Source organism: Perissodus microlepis, chromosome 5 (genome assembly GCF_051167445.1).
Source record: "Perissodus microlepis isolate ML-2025 ecotype Zambia chromosome 5, ASM5116744v1, whole genome shotgun sequence".
NCBI classification, from domain to species: Eukaryota; Metazoa; Chordata; class Actinopteri; order Cichliformes; family Cichlidae; genus Perissodus; species Perissodus microlepis.
This window is the reverse complement of record NC_140465.1, coordinates 16348526-16364074: the sequence shown is the minus strand read 5'-3', so window position 1 is coordinate 16364074 and position 15549 is coordinate 16348526. Positions and strand designations below refer to the sequence as shown.

At 40.6% G+C, this 15549-nt stretch overlaps 1 protein-coding gene across 1 annotated transcript in view; it reads right to left on the bottom strand.

Moving 5' to 3' along the window:
• The window catches only part of slc4a8 (solute carrier family 4 member 8), a 32900-nt gene that overhangs the window by 6396 nt on the left and 10955 nt on the right, over window positions 1-15549 (bottom strand). Inside the window, exons 2-14 of the mRNA XM_084928263.1 lie at window positions 13703-13784; window positions 10943-11095; window positions 10379-10514; window positions 8628-8788; window positions 4701-4877; window positions 4237-4325; window positions 3331-3488; window positions 3148-3235; window positions 2907-3053; window positions 2692-2792; window positions 852-1026; window positions 557-690; window positions 187-432 (exon numbers count right to left, since the gene is read on the bottom strand). Coding sequence (XP_084784389.1) covers window positions 187-432; window positions 557-690; window positions 852-1026; window positions 2692-2792; window positions 2907-3053; window positions 3148-3235; window positions 3331-3488; window positions 4237-4325; window positions 4701-4877; window positions 8628-8788; window positions 10379-10514; window positions 10943-11095; window positions 13703-13784 — 1847 coding nt within the window. The remainder of the gene's footprint in view (window positions 1-186; window positions 433-556; window positions 691-851; window positions 1027-2691; window positions 2793-2906; window positions 3054-3147; window positions 3236-3330; window positions 3489-4236; window positions 4326-4700; window positions 4878-8627; window positions 8789-10378; window positions 10515-10942; window positions 11096-13702; window positions 13785-15549) is intronic.

Genomic DNA, 15549 nt, shown 5'->3' with positions numbered 1-15549 from the left:
AGATGCATAACACACACAATGAATTGAACTATACATCAGCTCACAAAAATGTGTTTTTTTTCTTCAGTAGTCAGAACAAGTCAAGCATAAGATGAGGAAAGCAGGAAAGTGATCAGCAGCAACGAGCAGTGAAAAAGCTACAGCGTAAACATTCTGGTAAACTCTCGAGGAAATTGAGTTACTGACTATGCCAGGGTGAGCTTGTCCAAATCACTGTATGCGTTGTAAGGGTAGAGTTCTCCCAGGTGAAACAGTTTTTCCAAAGCCTCATAGATGAAGATGAGGCAGATGAGGGCGGCAAAGGCCTCCTCTGTGAAACGAGTGATGTAGCACACCAGGGAACTAGCATCTGTGGCAACCAACAGTAAACACAGCAGGGCTGTCCATAAGCCTATGCAGGTCCGCAGCGACAGATAAGAAAGGTCGTAGTCCCTGAAAGAGGAGAGGAGAGGAAATGAGAGAAGAGACTAAAGTTAGAGCACAGCGGGGAACAGGGACAAATGTCATTTTGGCGATAATGATGTCACAAGGAAGCTGTTGTGAGTCCTGTACATACTTGCAGAATTTGAAGAGGATTTTCTCAAACACAAGAACAGGACCTGTGCTGCCCAGGATGGTGAGAGGCTGACCAGCAAACAGCGAGTAGGCTACTCCAGTCATAGATGCACCAAATAAGGACTCAATGGCGCTCTACAACATATGTTGCAAATGCAGAGAGCCTGTAACCTTTGCTACACAATCTTCAGTAACATTCAGTCTTGATGCTGTGGTAGTAATGGCCTAAAGACACAGCAGTATATAACTACAATATAGTACTGTGAATGTGTCCTTGAGTGTGTTTAAGCTCTTACAATACGTCCTTCTGTCGCCTCCCCCAGCAGTCCCCCAAAGGTAATGACAGGAGACATGCAGGCACAGTAGAGGAAGAGGAAGGAGGCCACACACTGGAGGCTGACACCATCCTTAAAATCACCCCAATAGAATGGAGCTTTCCTCTTGATGTCCAGGATCAGACCACCAAATAACCTGATCGCAGCACATATGGAAAGAAGAGGACTAGTTCAGTAAACAAAGACAGTTTAACCTGACATATCCTCACTGCATGAACATGATGAGCATGGAATATTTTCAGAAACAGTTCTATTTTTTTGGGGTTTTTTGTATTTGCAAAAACACGTCAAGGCAAAGAATAGTACAGTACATGGACTCGGGACACTTAAAGAAAGGGGGGAAACTGGTACTAACATTTGCCTAACGAGCAACATGTCCCCTGTTTGATCTGGGGTTGGGTCAGGAACGACATTCAGTGTAAAAAAATGAAAAAAAAAAAAACAAGGGGAAAAAAATCAGCCAAATCAAACGTGTAACTACCTGCTGTACCAACCCCTAGTGAGTAAGGAAGCAGCATGGTACTTACTGAATTACTGAAATAACTAGCTTAACTATAGTGAAACTAGCAAGTGTAATGGCTTTGTGGCACTGCTTTATAGTCCTCAAGTCTAATGGCTGCTTCTAGTGGCTCTGTGGTGTTGTAGAAAGGTTCACTGGGATTGTGGTGTGTGACAGATCACAGATCCTTGCAGCACATAAGTCACCTAATTGACCTACAACCTATGAGCCATAGCAGCATCCTGTCACTCTTCAACTTTAATCGGTGCTGTATCAAACATTTGAAACAGCCTCACAATAAAATCACAATAATTTCAAGTTATTGTGTTAATGTAAATAGGAAAAGTGCTGAGGAAAGACACCTGCAAAAGATCTGGAGCCACCATAAAGGCCTTGAGTGGCTCAGCAGGGCAAGTTTATCAGTAGTTTAGCAGCAGTTTAGACTTGTAGCGCAACACTCTCTGTCATGACCTCCTCCAAACAGCCCGCAGTTCTAAGGAGGGAGCCTGTGATCGTCACGTGTTCAGCATTCAAGTGACTTTTTATGCTGTGTAGAATTCAGGGGCACTGTGGAAAATGTGCACATTTGCTGCTGGATGCGAACAACAAAATTTAATTCATCTACCTCTCAAAGGCTCAGTCTTTTATGCTAAACTGAGATAAACGGCTCCTGGCTCAAGCTACACAGCTAACACACAAATGGACATTATAGTCATCTAATTTAACTCTTGGCATGATAGTTGCTACTATTTTCTAAATTCAAGTTATTACTTTAAGATTAATTTGGACAATTGATAACATGATGATCAGAAGAAAAAAAATGGGTTAAAATGAAGCTGCCTGTAAATGATTGTTGTAGACAAAATGGACAAGATGTGATTGTACTAACCTTTATTTCAATAAAATGGAACTTTTTTTGGTACCTCACTAAAAATTGTGGTGTGTGGGATGTAAGTAGAAAAGATAAAAAGAATCTTTTTGAGAAAGAAGATTTCAAAGACAACCTTTTCTTTAAAGAATAAAGGAAAATGTTTTCGTCTTCAGTTTCCTTCAGGCTGTTACATTCGCACTGGTAGTTGTCACTTGTCTGTTCCACCTCCTCACAAATCCAAATTTAGATTTCGTGACCGGAGCAAATGGGAACACAGTGAAGAGTGCTAAACTCAGGCCCAGGCTGCAACACATCCATTAAGGCACCTAACTGCAGGCTGTTTTAAGGGTTACATTTCTGGGGAAAAACACCCTGCTGTCTGAATATGCCTTCTACAGTCACCATTACAGAAGCAAGAAGTCTGGGCAAACCTTCCAGTTCTCTGCAGTTCTGGCCCGTGGTGTTCAGCATGCAGCTCTTCCTCTTCCTGACAGACGGTGCCATTAGGGACTCCAGGCATCTTCCTTTTCTCCTGCAGATATCAAGGAATGCAAAATTATGATACACTGAACCAACAGTTATCATAACATCAATTTCCAATAAATTTTCGTTGTACAAATATCTTTAATTGACTGCAGCTATGTACCTGAGATGGGACCTTTTTTGGGGGTTCAATACGGATTGAGGGGTCCCACTCTCCTGGTGGCAGGACAGTTACTTGGTCTAGAAACTCATCTATTCCCGCTAGAAGGTCACTTCTGTCCTTTGCCTTGTATGCTACATCATGAAAAATCTGGTACAGAAAAAAGCAAAAGAAATAGAAAACTCAGCCTCTTTATACCTGCAAGAGAGATGCTCAGATTTATTTTGATTGACAGAGTGCTTACCTCATCTGTCATGATGGTTGCCATGGAGCGACCGATTTCATGGTATTGCTGAGCCTTCCCATCAGGGCCAAGAAGTATGAAGAGGAACCTAATATTTGTCAGCAGATGGATTTCAGTTTATAAAGAGTTTCTGGAATATTGAATTTGATTTTATGATTAAAGCAGGGAGCTGCAGCTGTCTACCTGGTCGGTATGGGCACCTCTGTAAGTCCGGTGAGCAGCACAGCAGGGGAAAGGCGCACAAAGGCTACAATAGGCCTCTCCAGGAAGTCCAGCTCTCCCACCAGCACATTGGAAGCCTCTGCACCCTCTGGGATCTTTTTCATGAAGTGCAGATCCACCTGTTCAGACAGGACAGATGCAAATATCAGTACAGGATTTGAACTCAATGTTGATGTTATGATGTAAGTCGATTGGGATTTTTGTTACGGTATTTATAAACGTTGTTTGTGAATTTTTGTATATCTATTCTTCATTTGTCTCCAGTTTTCTTTTCTATGCTATTGTAACTTGTCTGCCCAGAATTAATGTCCTTAATTTTCTTCTCTTTAGCGTGTTGTTTATTGATTTACTGCAATAACTAACTTAACTGTAGAGAACCGAGCAGGTCAAGTGCTCAATGGAAACCTTTGTCTGTGGCTTTATGGCACTGCTTTTTAGTCTTTCGTTGGTGGACTGCTGTTAGTGGCTCTGTGTTGTTGTGGTTATCACATTTGCCTTACATGTGGAAAAACCTCTTGTTTGATACTGAGAGGAAACACAAAAACCAACCTCAGGGGGTTACAAGCCTGGATAAATGGGAGTGTTGAGTAAGAAAGGGCATCTGCTATGGCAACCCCTTGGGAGGCTATAAAAGTACCTTTATTGATGGGCTACTGCTGTGTGTTGTTCCACTGTAGGGGGCACTATGTGACACAATTGTTTCTCATTATATTCTCAGAGCTGAGAGCCCCCCCCCCCCCCACACACACACAAAATAAGATCTGTTGTTGTTGTTTAGCATAATCGTATTTACAAGTATTCTGGGTTTTTTTTTAATAGCATTCATCTAAAGAAATGCAACATTTGCTCTACAGCCTGCTCGTTTACCTTACTCAGGTCCACCTGAGTGCTGTCCTGTCCAGCACCGTTCTTAGCTGCTTCATTGGATTGAATAGGCTGGGGAGATGTGGCTGACCCTGCAGGGTGTTTATGTGCATGTGTGATGGAAGGAGACAAATGATTCAGAGTCAGTAAATATGATAGTTGTTGTGCCAAATCCAAACTAACAACGATGAATAAAAAAATATATCGCCCTGAAAGAAATATATGTTTGTTATGCAGTCTGACTTACTTTTTATTTTCATGTATTTTTATGTATTTTTACCCTGACTATAATTTGAACTGAAAATCTTAATTAATATTACAATTAAAAACCCAATCAAGGCCCCTCAGCACACAGCCAAAGTAACCCCCCCCCCCAAAAAAAAAGCCAATTTTGACATGACTTCTACTTTGATGTAGAGAGCACAAGTCAGGATGCGCTTGTGTGTGACATCCACCATCAAACTCACCAATCAGATGAGGTTCTGACTGTTTGCGTGCTCCCTCTGTGATGGAGCGTACAATGGGAATCAAATTCTTCTTCTTCTCGTTTTGGTGGTGGTGTCTCTTGAGCAGCGCCTCACGAACCCTCACTCTTACGCTGTCATCCAGCTCATTGGATGCCTCCTGGTGGTCCAGTACCATGTCTGCAACGCAGGTCAAACTCATAAACCCAGAGTTTAGTATGATCAGAGTGTTGGTGTTCCACATCAACAGCATCTAGCAGCCCATATTTGCATAATGCATTTTGGTTACTTTGAATAGAACTTTTATCCATTTGCAGTAAATAACTCTTCAAATAGTAAACCGAGTTATCTAGAAATCATAATGTCTCAACATTATACCCTCCTTGATTTATGGAACACATGTTAATTTTATGTAACTGCTGCTTTTAAAACAAATACAAGCCAATCTGGTCAGACATCTTTCACTGTTGAACAGAAGGTGAAAGTTTAAAGGGTTATGTCAATATCTGTCCACATGAAACTGCAGAATAATCAGCATCTCTCCATCTTTCTTACCGCTTCTGCACTTTATCAGGCCTTGCTTGCTCACTTGTTCTTGTTATTTTTGTTTATGTGTGTGTGTGTGTGTTTGTTTGCATGATGTGCATAATTACCTCATCCAGTCATGAGTATGCATAAATAAATGAAGGTGCAAAGTTTATTACTTGTCTGCACGCAAATGAATTTGGATCAAAGTAGATTTTATGCAATCACAGTTTCAGCTGCAATTTCCAAGTAAAATCCAGGTGTACAGGTGCTGACAGCAATACAATTTCGGCTCAGGTTTATTACACAAACTGCAGCTTGATGTGCTGCCTAGAACAAGGCTGGTTGTTCTGCAAAGTTACCATAAGAGAAGCAAACTGTGTTTCTGAGTCCAAAAGAATATAGTCGTCCGTGTATGTTGTTCTTCTCGGAATACAACTAGCAGGCATTCTGGCAAGGCTAGAGTCTGATTCATAGTAATAAAAGTAACATGAGCTAAAGAACTGACTCTATAGAGCAAGGTGGAGAAAAACAGACAAATAAATGGTATAAGGTTGAATTTGTTTGGGGTTACGTCTTTTAGCATGACATTACTGACAATGGGACTATTGGACAGGCCAATATGCAGACCAATGGAAAAGTTGGGAAGATCTCTTGGAGCCATTTTTGAACAACTAGAGATTCCAAGATCATCGGTTCAAACAATTGTAAATACAAGTTATTTTGACATGTCACCTCTTTTGTTACCACCCAAACCGTCACCCTCAGATGAGAGGAAATTTCATGTTCACAGATAACTCAGGAACCACCGAGGCTCAAGCCTGCCATGAACCAGAAACTACCGGAAGACCAGCGTCACTGACTACAGTGAAGTGAGTTTTACTCTCTGTGGGCTGAGAGGGTGCCAACCTAGAAAGAAGCTTCTGCTCCAAAATCAACACCTTCAAGCTCGACTGAATTTCTATCTTTCCACATAAAAAAAACTGGAGAAAAGTTTTATTGTCAGAGGAGACAAAGATTGAGCTATTGGGCCAAAATGATAAGAGGTATGTTTGGAGGAATAAAGGTGAGGTTTTCAAACATAAGAACACTGTACCAGCTGTCAAGCAAGGTGGTAGTAGCATCATGCTCTGCAGCTGATATGTTACACAAAGCGGATGGGTTAATGAAAAAGGAGGACTACCTCCAACAGCTAGATGGTAAACACAACTGACAACTGGGTGTGCCAACAAAGCACTGATCCCAAACACATGTCAAAACTGGTTTTGGAATGGATAAAGCAGGCTAACATTAAGCTTCTGGAATGGTCTTCCGAAGTCAAACTTAATAAGAATTTGTGTACTATGTCAGAAAACCAAGCAATTTAAATCAACTCTACTAATTCTGCTAAGAGTGGTCAAATATACAGCCAGAATTATGCCAGAAGCTTATTAATGGCTACCAAAAGCAACTGGTCAAGATTCAACTGACTAAGGAGCATTGAAACAGATGCTGTGTGTGTGTGTGTGTGTGTACACTTTTGACCCGGTAAATTAGAGAAAATACAAAAACCCCCAAAAACAAACAAACAGCAATCCTTGTTTTTTAAAGTCATTAAAGACGTATGCAGTGAAATGATTCCATCCTGGAAAAAGAACACTTCAAAGAAATAATTAAGTTCAGAATGACCATGACCTTCATGCCCATACAGGGAGTGCAGAATTATTAGGCAAGTTGTATTTTTGAGGAATAATTTTATTATTGACCAACAACCATGTTCTCAATGAACCCAAAAACTCATTAATATCAAAGCTGAATGTTTTTGGAAGTAGTTTTTAGTTTTAGCTATTTTAGGGGGATATCTGTGTGCGCAGGTGACTATTACTGTGCATAATTATTAGGCAACTTAACAAAAAACAAATATATACCCATTTCAATTATTTATTTTTACCAGTGAAACCAATATAACATCTCCACATTCACAAATATACATTTCTGACATTCAAAAACAAAACAAAAACAAATCAGCGACCAATATAGCCACCTTTCTTTGCAAGGACACTCAAAAGCCTGCCATCCATGGATTCTGTCAGTGTTTTGATCTGTTCACCATCAACATTGCGTGCAGCAGCAACCACAGCCTCCCAGACACTGTTCAGAGAGGTGTACTGTTTTCCCTCCTTGTAAATCTCACATTTGATGATGGACCACAGGTTCTCAATGGGGTCCAGTTCAGGTGAACAAGGAGGCCATGTCATTAGTTTTTCTTCTTTTATACCCTTTCTTGCCAGCCACGCTGTGGAGTACTTGGACGCGTGTGATGGAGCATTGTCCTGCATGAAAATCATGTTTTTCTTGAAGGATGCAGACTTCTTCCTGTACCACTGCTTGAAGAAGGTGTCTTCCAGAAACTGGCAGCAGGACTGGGAGTTGAGCTTGACTCCATCCTCAACCCGAAAAGGCCCCACAAGCTCATCTTTGATGATACCAGCCCAAACCAGTACTCCACCTCCACCTTGCTGGCGTCTGAGTCGGACTGGAGCTCTCTGCCCTTTACCAATCCAGCCACTGGCCCATCCATCTGGCCCATCAAGACTCACTCTCATTTCATCAGTCCATAAAACCTTAGAAAAACCAGTCTTGAGATATTTCTTGGCCCAGTCTTGACGTTTCAGCTTGTGTGTCTTGTTCAGTGGTGGTCGTCTTTCAGCCTTTCTTACCTTGGCCATGTCTCTGAGTATTGCACACCTTGTGCTTTTGGGCACTCCAGTGATGTTGCAGCTCTGAAATATGGCCAAACTGGTGGCAAGTGGCATCTTGGCAACTGCACGCTTGACTTTTCTCAGTTCATGTGCAGTTATTTGGCGCCTTGGTTTTTCCACACGCTTCTTGCGACCCTGTTGACTATTTTGAATGAAACGCTTGATTGTTCGATGATCACGCTTCAGAAGCTTTGCAATTTTGAGACTGCTGCATCCCTCTGCAAGATATCTCACTATTTTTGACTTTTCTGAGCCTGTCAAGTCCTTCTTTTGACCCATTTTGCCAAAGGAAAGGACGTTGCCTAATAATTATGCACACCTGATATAGGGTGTTGATGTCATTAGACCACACCCCTTCTCATTACAGCAATGCACATCACCTAATATGCTTAATTGGTAGTAGGCTTTCGAGCCTATACAGCTTGGAGTAAGACAACATGCATGAAGAGGATGATGTGGACAAAATACTCATTTGCCTAATAATTCTGCACTCCCTGTAATGGGTGTATATAAACTTCTGACCACAATTATATGCCAAACATGAGAAAACAGCACATGATAAAGACCAATAATAAGTTTTGTTTCGTCCTTAATAATGAGTCTGAACCTGCCTTCTTATATAGAGCACTCAGGTAGAGTCATATTAACATACAAGTGTTCTTACCTGCGATCTCTTCAATGCAGTCAGCATGCATGTCAAGCAATACGCTGCCGTTGATAATGCAACTGCGCAGCTCAAATAGACTGTGGAGGGAAAGCGTAGCAACGTAAGGCTTGCTCCACCTTTCTCCACCGTCCTCCACATCTTCCTCAAACTTCAGCCATCTGCAGCATAAAGAGATGTTATTTAGCAACTTGCAAGTTGGAGCACATGTGAAGTATTAATATTATGATTTTTTCCTTCTGTTTAATTCACTATATTGATTACAAAGGCTACCATACAAAGGCTTAATAAAAAGGCTATTTTTATAAAACTTAAGAATATAATTTCAATCTTATCAAATGACAAAGTGTCATTTAAATGACAACAGCTGAGCCAAAACAAGCTGTTACTGTATATAAAGAATAACATGTAAAGAAATGTTTGCTTTAGCAAAAGCTTCTTTTCAGCTACCATTAAAAAAACAAACAGCATTTCTATCACTTCTTCTTCATTTTTGCATTTTTTAGAAGGTCAATAGTATAATTTATTCCTAAGTATATTTACTGTCAGTTTTCTACAATAGTCCCCACATCGTCTCCCAGCAGATAAAATGTTCCTCACCTGATTAGTGCTTTTGAACAAAGCATTAACCTGACTCCTGCAGTAGCTCTGCAATCAGAGCTTGATTGTAAAGGGCACCGTTAGCCCATTGTTCAGTCTCCTCTGGCTTTTTGGTCTCATTCTGGTTGCAGATATGTAACTTCAATGTATTTGGGCTGTTTAGGGCTGTTAGAGCACATATAGTGTCGCTCTATATGTGTAGATAATGTGGGTTCAGTGTACAGTGTAATTTATTTTAGAACTGTTTTTTAGTTTTATGATTGCAGACATTAGGAATATTTAAATAAAGTATTAGTTAAAATAAAAATAATATGATAAATGTTTTATTATTGTGTTTATTTATTTGCATTTATTTATTTTTAATGATTTAATTCTATGGGTGTTGTTTGGGCTTTAATCTTTCTGTTGTTGAAGCTCCAGTTTTATTCTTGAGTTATTAATTTGTCAAAAAAGACACAAAACGGAAAATCTGTCACGTTGTGTCATTGTTGTTTTTTTTGCTTCCAATTTCCTTGTTACTGCTCCACTGCTACATGATATTATACTGATTTTCTGTTTCCAAAATATCTTGTAAATATTTAGAGTTTACCTCTAACACGGAGGACAGTAAGCTACCACACAAGTTCCTGGTTTGTCCAGCAGGAGTTGCTGATGCAGGGACTTAAGACCTTTAGGTAAGAACTGAAACCAAAGGCCCTTGAGAACAGACGCTATGCTTTCCCAGCCATGGCTATAATAGGGACTGCTTGACTCACGTCGGGTCTTTTTAAAGCAGTTCCTTGAAGTATGATGAATACACTTCTTCTTCAGCTAAGTGTAGAGGGAGCATTCAACTTTAAATGGAAAGCTGTTTTTCTTTCCCATGCATAGACGTGCTTTAAATCTCTTGTACAGTGGTTCACACCACCAAATAAAAAATAAAAAAAGTTGTACGTGAGCATGAGAAACTTTTGAACAGCACAAATAAGCCATATTTGTTTGACTCACGGCTTTTGATCTTTTCACCTTGAGCTAACCTTCAGCGAGCTTTAAGTGTAACTACCTCTTGTAGACTTCCCTCTTCATAATAGTGCCGCTGTAGAGCTGCCAGGCTGTCAGAAACCTCATTGCTAAGCACTGTTACCAACAGCTCCCTGAGGAGATATCCTGACCTGGCTGTTTCTTTCCACTCAGCATCCTTGCCATCCTTGACACAGATCTCATCCAGCTCGGTGAACAGCTCATGGGACACGTGTTCAGCGTCCTCCTCATTGCCTAGAATGAACTGGACCCGCTGGGATGGTGTGTCTGATGATGTGTGGGAGGAAGGAGAGGTGACCTGTAGGTTCTCAAAAGACTTTCCAAAACACAACATTTCTTACTTTGTCCTTACATGCCTTTTAATGGCTTCTGAGCCCACATGCATACATACTTTAACACAGATTTGTACACATGTGCAGCATGCTGATTTGTTCCTGTTCTGTGTTAGCTAATTAGTGGTTTGTCAATTTTAGCCTGGAGTCCTGCATGTGTGAAGTGCCCACAGTATTGATAGGCTTTGTTTAACAACCACTACCTACTCTACGGGTGCTGGTCCTGTTAGCAAGTCACTATATGGCTCCATCTGATTGGTGAATGACTATATGAGCCAAAATAATGCATCTAAACTGTAAAACACTTTAAGTAATGGGTTAGCCTAAGAAAAATTCTGATGTGTTTATTTCTGTATGCGCTACCATGACTAGAACTGGTTGTCTCATTCTCCTCGCTTTGTTGTGCTGCAATGCTGCTTGCCCTTCTGTCTCTCTTGCGGTGGCGGGAACCATGACCTTTGTGGTGACGATGGCTCTGCCTGGGCATCCGGACCCCAACGAACAGAGTCCTGTGACCTGAAAACAATGCAAAAAAAGACAAGAAAAATAAAAAGAAGGTATCTTTGATTATCAAGTAAACATGCGAGCATTTTAATGTCACACAGACTGTTTCATTAGTTGCACATTATTAATGCACTTTAGTTTAACTTCATTTTATCTGATGAAAAGACTGTAAGGAGTTTAGTGGATTGACAAAACAAGTAGTTATTATGCAAATAGGCTAATCCGAGATGCAAGATGTCTTCATATGTTCTATTTTTATTGTTAATTTATTTAATAAACATGAAACAAGAAGAGCTCCCGTTAGACCAAAGGGACTCACAATGAAGAGGTTTTTGCTCCTGCTGTCAATTGATTGCTGTGTGGTGAAGATTTGCCACCAAAATTTAAAACTGATGGTGATCTTGAGAGAGCTTCAGTAATTTTACAAGATTTGACAAGAGACCATCTATGTGACCTGTCTTTGTGCAATTAGTTTACTCTCTGCAGGTATTTTTAAGTTTACCCACAATATTAAGAGCATTTAGTGCTTGGAAAAAGAATTATCTTCAAACACTGAGAGGGGAAAAAACACGAAGGAATAATGTGTCCTATGATTTCTCAGCATGCAGGATAAAAGTGAAAGCCATTAAACTCAGGCATAGGTGTTAAACTCCACGGGGAAAATGAGAAAACAACACCCTTCCTGTCCTATATTAGTCTTGACTGCTGCCATCATTAATTATCATTAGTGGATTCAATTTCAAAAACAGCGTGGCGTGATAACCAAGAGACTGATTGCATGTGACACTGTATATACTGGAGCTTTATTTGAATATTAGTCTTTTTGAATAAATAAATAAACAACAGGCTTACACAAATAGATTTTAAACATTTTGAGAGAATAATTCTGCATAAGACATATGAATTTTATTATTTTTGAAGGATGAGTGAACATACATGCAGGCTATATAATGGACACACATTATTGATCAGCATCTGGTCAACTCAGCATAGCGTAGTGCAGGACTTCATACATTTGTTTGGCAAGCAGGAGGTTATTGGTTCATTTCCAGCCAGAGATCCAGATCCTACATTGGTCTCATTTTCCACTTGGCGGGCAAATATGTTAACCACTACACTACACTGTTAGCATTGCTGCCTCACAGCAACAATGTTAGCAGTGCTGGGTTTGAAACTACCATCTGGCTGGGGCTTTTCTATGTGAAGTTTGCCTGCTCTTCTCATGTCTGTGTGGGCTAACTCTGGGTTCCTACTACAGTCCGAGAACATCCAGTTAGTCGAGTTGGGTTAATTGGTGATTCTAAATTAGGTATGAGTATGTCTGTCTCACTAAGTTGGGCCTGCAACAGGCTAGCAACCCGTTAGGAGTGTACTCTAAATAGTTAGCCATACGGATCTGGTGTAATGTGGATCAGGAAGTGCTCAAAGGTGGGGGCTTTGGTTGTCTGATCCCATTCTGCTGAAACTGGTTCTTGAGACATATAAGATTACTTGTATTGTGGACAAAGGACCCAAACGAGTGCGTGAGACTGATATACAGCTAGATATAATTGGGAACACCTCAGGATACAGACTGGGTTCTGGAACCGGTCTCCTGGTGAGTGGTTGGAGTATAATCCACTCTGGAGTTGCCTTCAGTGTGAGGCAGTGAGAGGGGGTGGTCAGAGGTAAAAGTGGGCCACAGCGATCCAGCTGATTAAGTTTAATTAAGTTTTTTAATACAGTTTAATACTGTAGAGCCAATATATACAGGTTGCAAAAAAGCAAGTAAACTTTTAAGCAATTTTTAACAGATTGGAGCTTTTAGATATTGGGTTTTTATGTTCAGTTGACCACTGAAATAAAAGTTCATTTAGATAATGCACCAAAATAACAACCCACCACCCCCACATCCCCCCAAATAAACATACATGTTTCTGTGTGGCTGCTGAGTCTTTCTAAAAAGTGGGAGTAAATTCAGCTTTTGGAAAGCAATAATGATAGCTTCAGGAAAGTGTTCTTTTATATTGTAAAATTTGGTTTACATTGTAAAATCAGAACTTGGTATCCATATCCATAAGCTTGGTGCTTATGCTGGATACGAGCTGGATGTTGTGTGGCTGTCTTGGCTGCAACCTCTGCAAGATCATGTGAAAGGTGGAAACTGTGGTCTGGGATTGGCATACTTTGGTGCTGGTCCTCCTTTTTAAGGAGGAGGGCCAAGGGACGTGTTCTAACTTGAGAGGAATCACAGCTTTCCCGAGAAGGTGTGCACAAGGGTGCTGGAGAGGACAGTCCATCCACTGTCTGAACATCAGATTCAGGACAAACAATACATTTTCCTTCTTTGTCGTGGATTACTGGATCAGATCTTTATCCTCTTGAGGATTTTTTTTTATGTTGGGTGTCCTGCTCGGTGGCACTTCAGGACTATAGGTTATCAGGCCTGTTGTTAAAAGGCTACGTGGTCCATGTACAACTACAGAGAATGCTTTTTTTGGTACCACTGAAAGTCATACTTGCAGCAGTACAAGTCAGACGGTCTAAAATAAATCTTAACAAAACTGTGACAGATGGATTCTTGCTGACCCTGTATTTTACACATGGGGGCAACTTTCAACAAATCTGCAAGTTACTCACCTTCCAGTTCTTCCTTCTCATAGTGGATGTTCAGCACAGAGCTGGTTCCTCCCTGATCTACCACCACCTCCTCATCAGGCCTCTGATGGACACAGATATAAAAAAGACACATGTAAGCATAATGATTCTGCTTTGATTTTTAATTTTTGGTGTAATCAATGCTCTTTGTCTCTAGTAGCCATATTGATTCGGTGGAAATGTTGATCGTCTTCAGCCTTTAAAGATTAGGCCCTGAAAGAAAGTTTTAAAGGTTATTAAGTCAAGAAGTTTCCTGATAAGGAGAAGCTATTGTCACCGCGAAGGAAGTTTTTCCACAAGAAGCATCAAATTCCTGACAGTTATTCTTAGAATGTCTGGTATGGACACATGCAGGAGGACAGGCAGGCATGCACACTCGGCAGCACACAGACACACACACACATAGCAGAGGTAAAAAGAGTATGAGTGCTAGGTCTCTACTGTCCTGGGGAAATCAAATCAAATGAACAAAGAGCCATTTCCATTGGTGATGAATCTGTTGGCAGACTGCTGCAAGATGTTGCTGTTCTAAGAAACAGCGCAGTTAGCTCACATGCAGTGTGTTTTTCATGGTGAGTGTATCTGACCTATGATAATAAGGGAAGATTGCTCCAAGACATGTTACAAAATGTTTGGAGTAACTCTACTGCTCCATCGTATCTGTTTACAGGATGTTTACAAATATATTACCACAATGAATTTTAAATGAAACAACTCAGATGCAGACTTTCAGATTTAATTCAGTGGGCTGAACAACAAGATTACATAAAAATGTGAGGAACTAAAGCATTTTTACACATAATCCCTTCATTTCAGGGGCTCAATAGTAATTGGAAAAATTAAATAACTGAAAATAAAATGTTCATTTCTAATACTTGGTTAAATACCCTCTGCAGGCAAAGGGCCTGAAGTCTTGAATTCATGTAGATCACCAGATTCTGGGTTTCCCCACTTTTAATGCTCTGCCAGGCCTTTACTGCAGCAGCTTTAGTTGTTGTTTGTTTGTGGGCCTTTCTGTCCGAAGTTTAGTCTCCAACAAGTGAAGTGCATGTTCAGTTGGGTTGAGATCAGGTGACTGCCATTCAAGAATTTTCCACTTCTTTGCTTTAATAAGCTCCTGGGTTTTTTAGGCTGTATGTTTTGGGTCCTTGTCCATCTGTATTATGAAATACTGCCCAATCAGTTTGACTGCATGTAGCTGAATCTGAGCAGATTCAGCTACACAGAACAGACTGTTCTGTGTCACATCATCATTAAACACTAGTGTTCCAGTGCCCCCCCATTTTTCAGATGGTAAATGGCCTGTATTTGTATAGCGCTTTTACTAGTCCCCCCAAAGCACTTTACACACTGGTGGAGGCTACTGACAGAAGCGAGGCTGCCATATCACGCCATCGGCCCTTCTGTGTTGCTGAGCTCACCAGTACTTTCTTTCTTTCTCTGCGTGTATCAAACTGTACATTTGGCCACTCCTATTATTGTAGCAATTTATCAGATGGGTTTTTTCCTGTTCACAGCTTGTGGATGGCTTGTTTCACCTGCATGGATCACCTCCTTAGGAGCTCATTTGACCCCATGTTGTCTATTTAAACCAAAGTCTTCCAAATGCCAGCACCACACCTCAAATCAACTCCAGGCCTTTTATCTTTTTAATTGATAATGACTTAACAAAGGAATTGCCCACACCTGCCCATTAAATAGCCTCTGAGTCAATTGTCCAGTTACTTTTGTTCCCTTTAAAAAGAGGGCGACACATGTTAAGGAGCTGAAAATCCTAAATCCTTCATTCAATTTGAATGTGGATAGCCTTAAATGAAAGCTGACAGTCT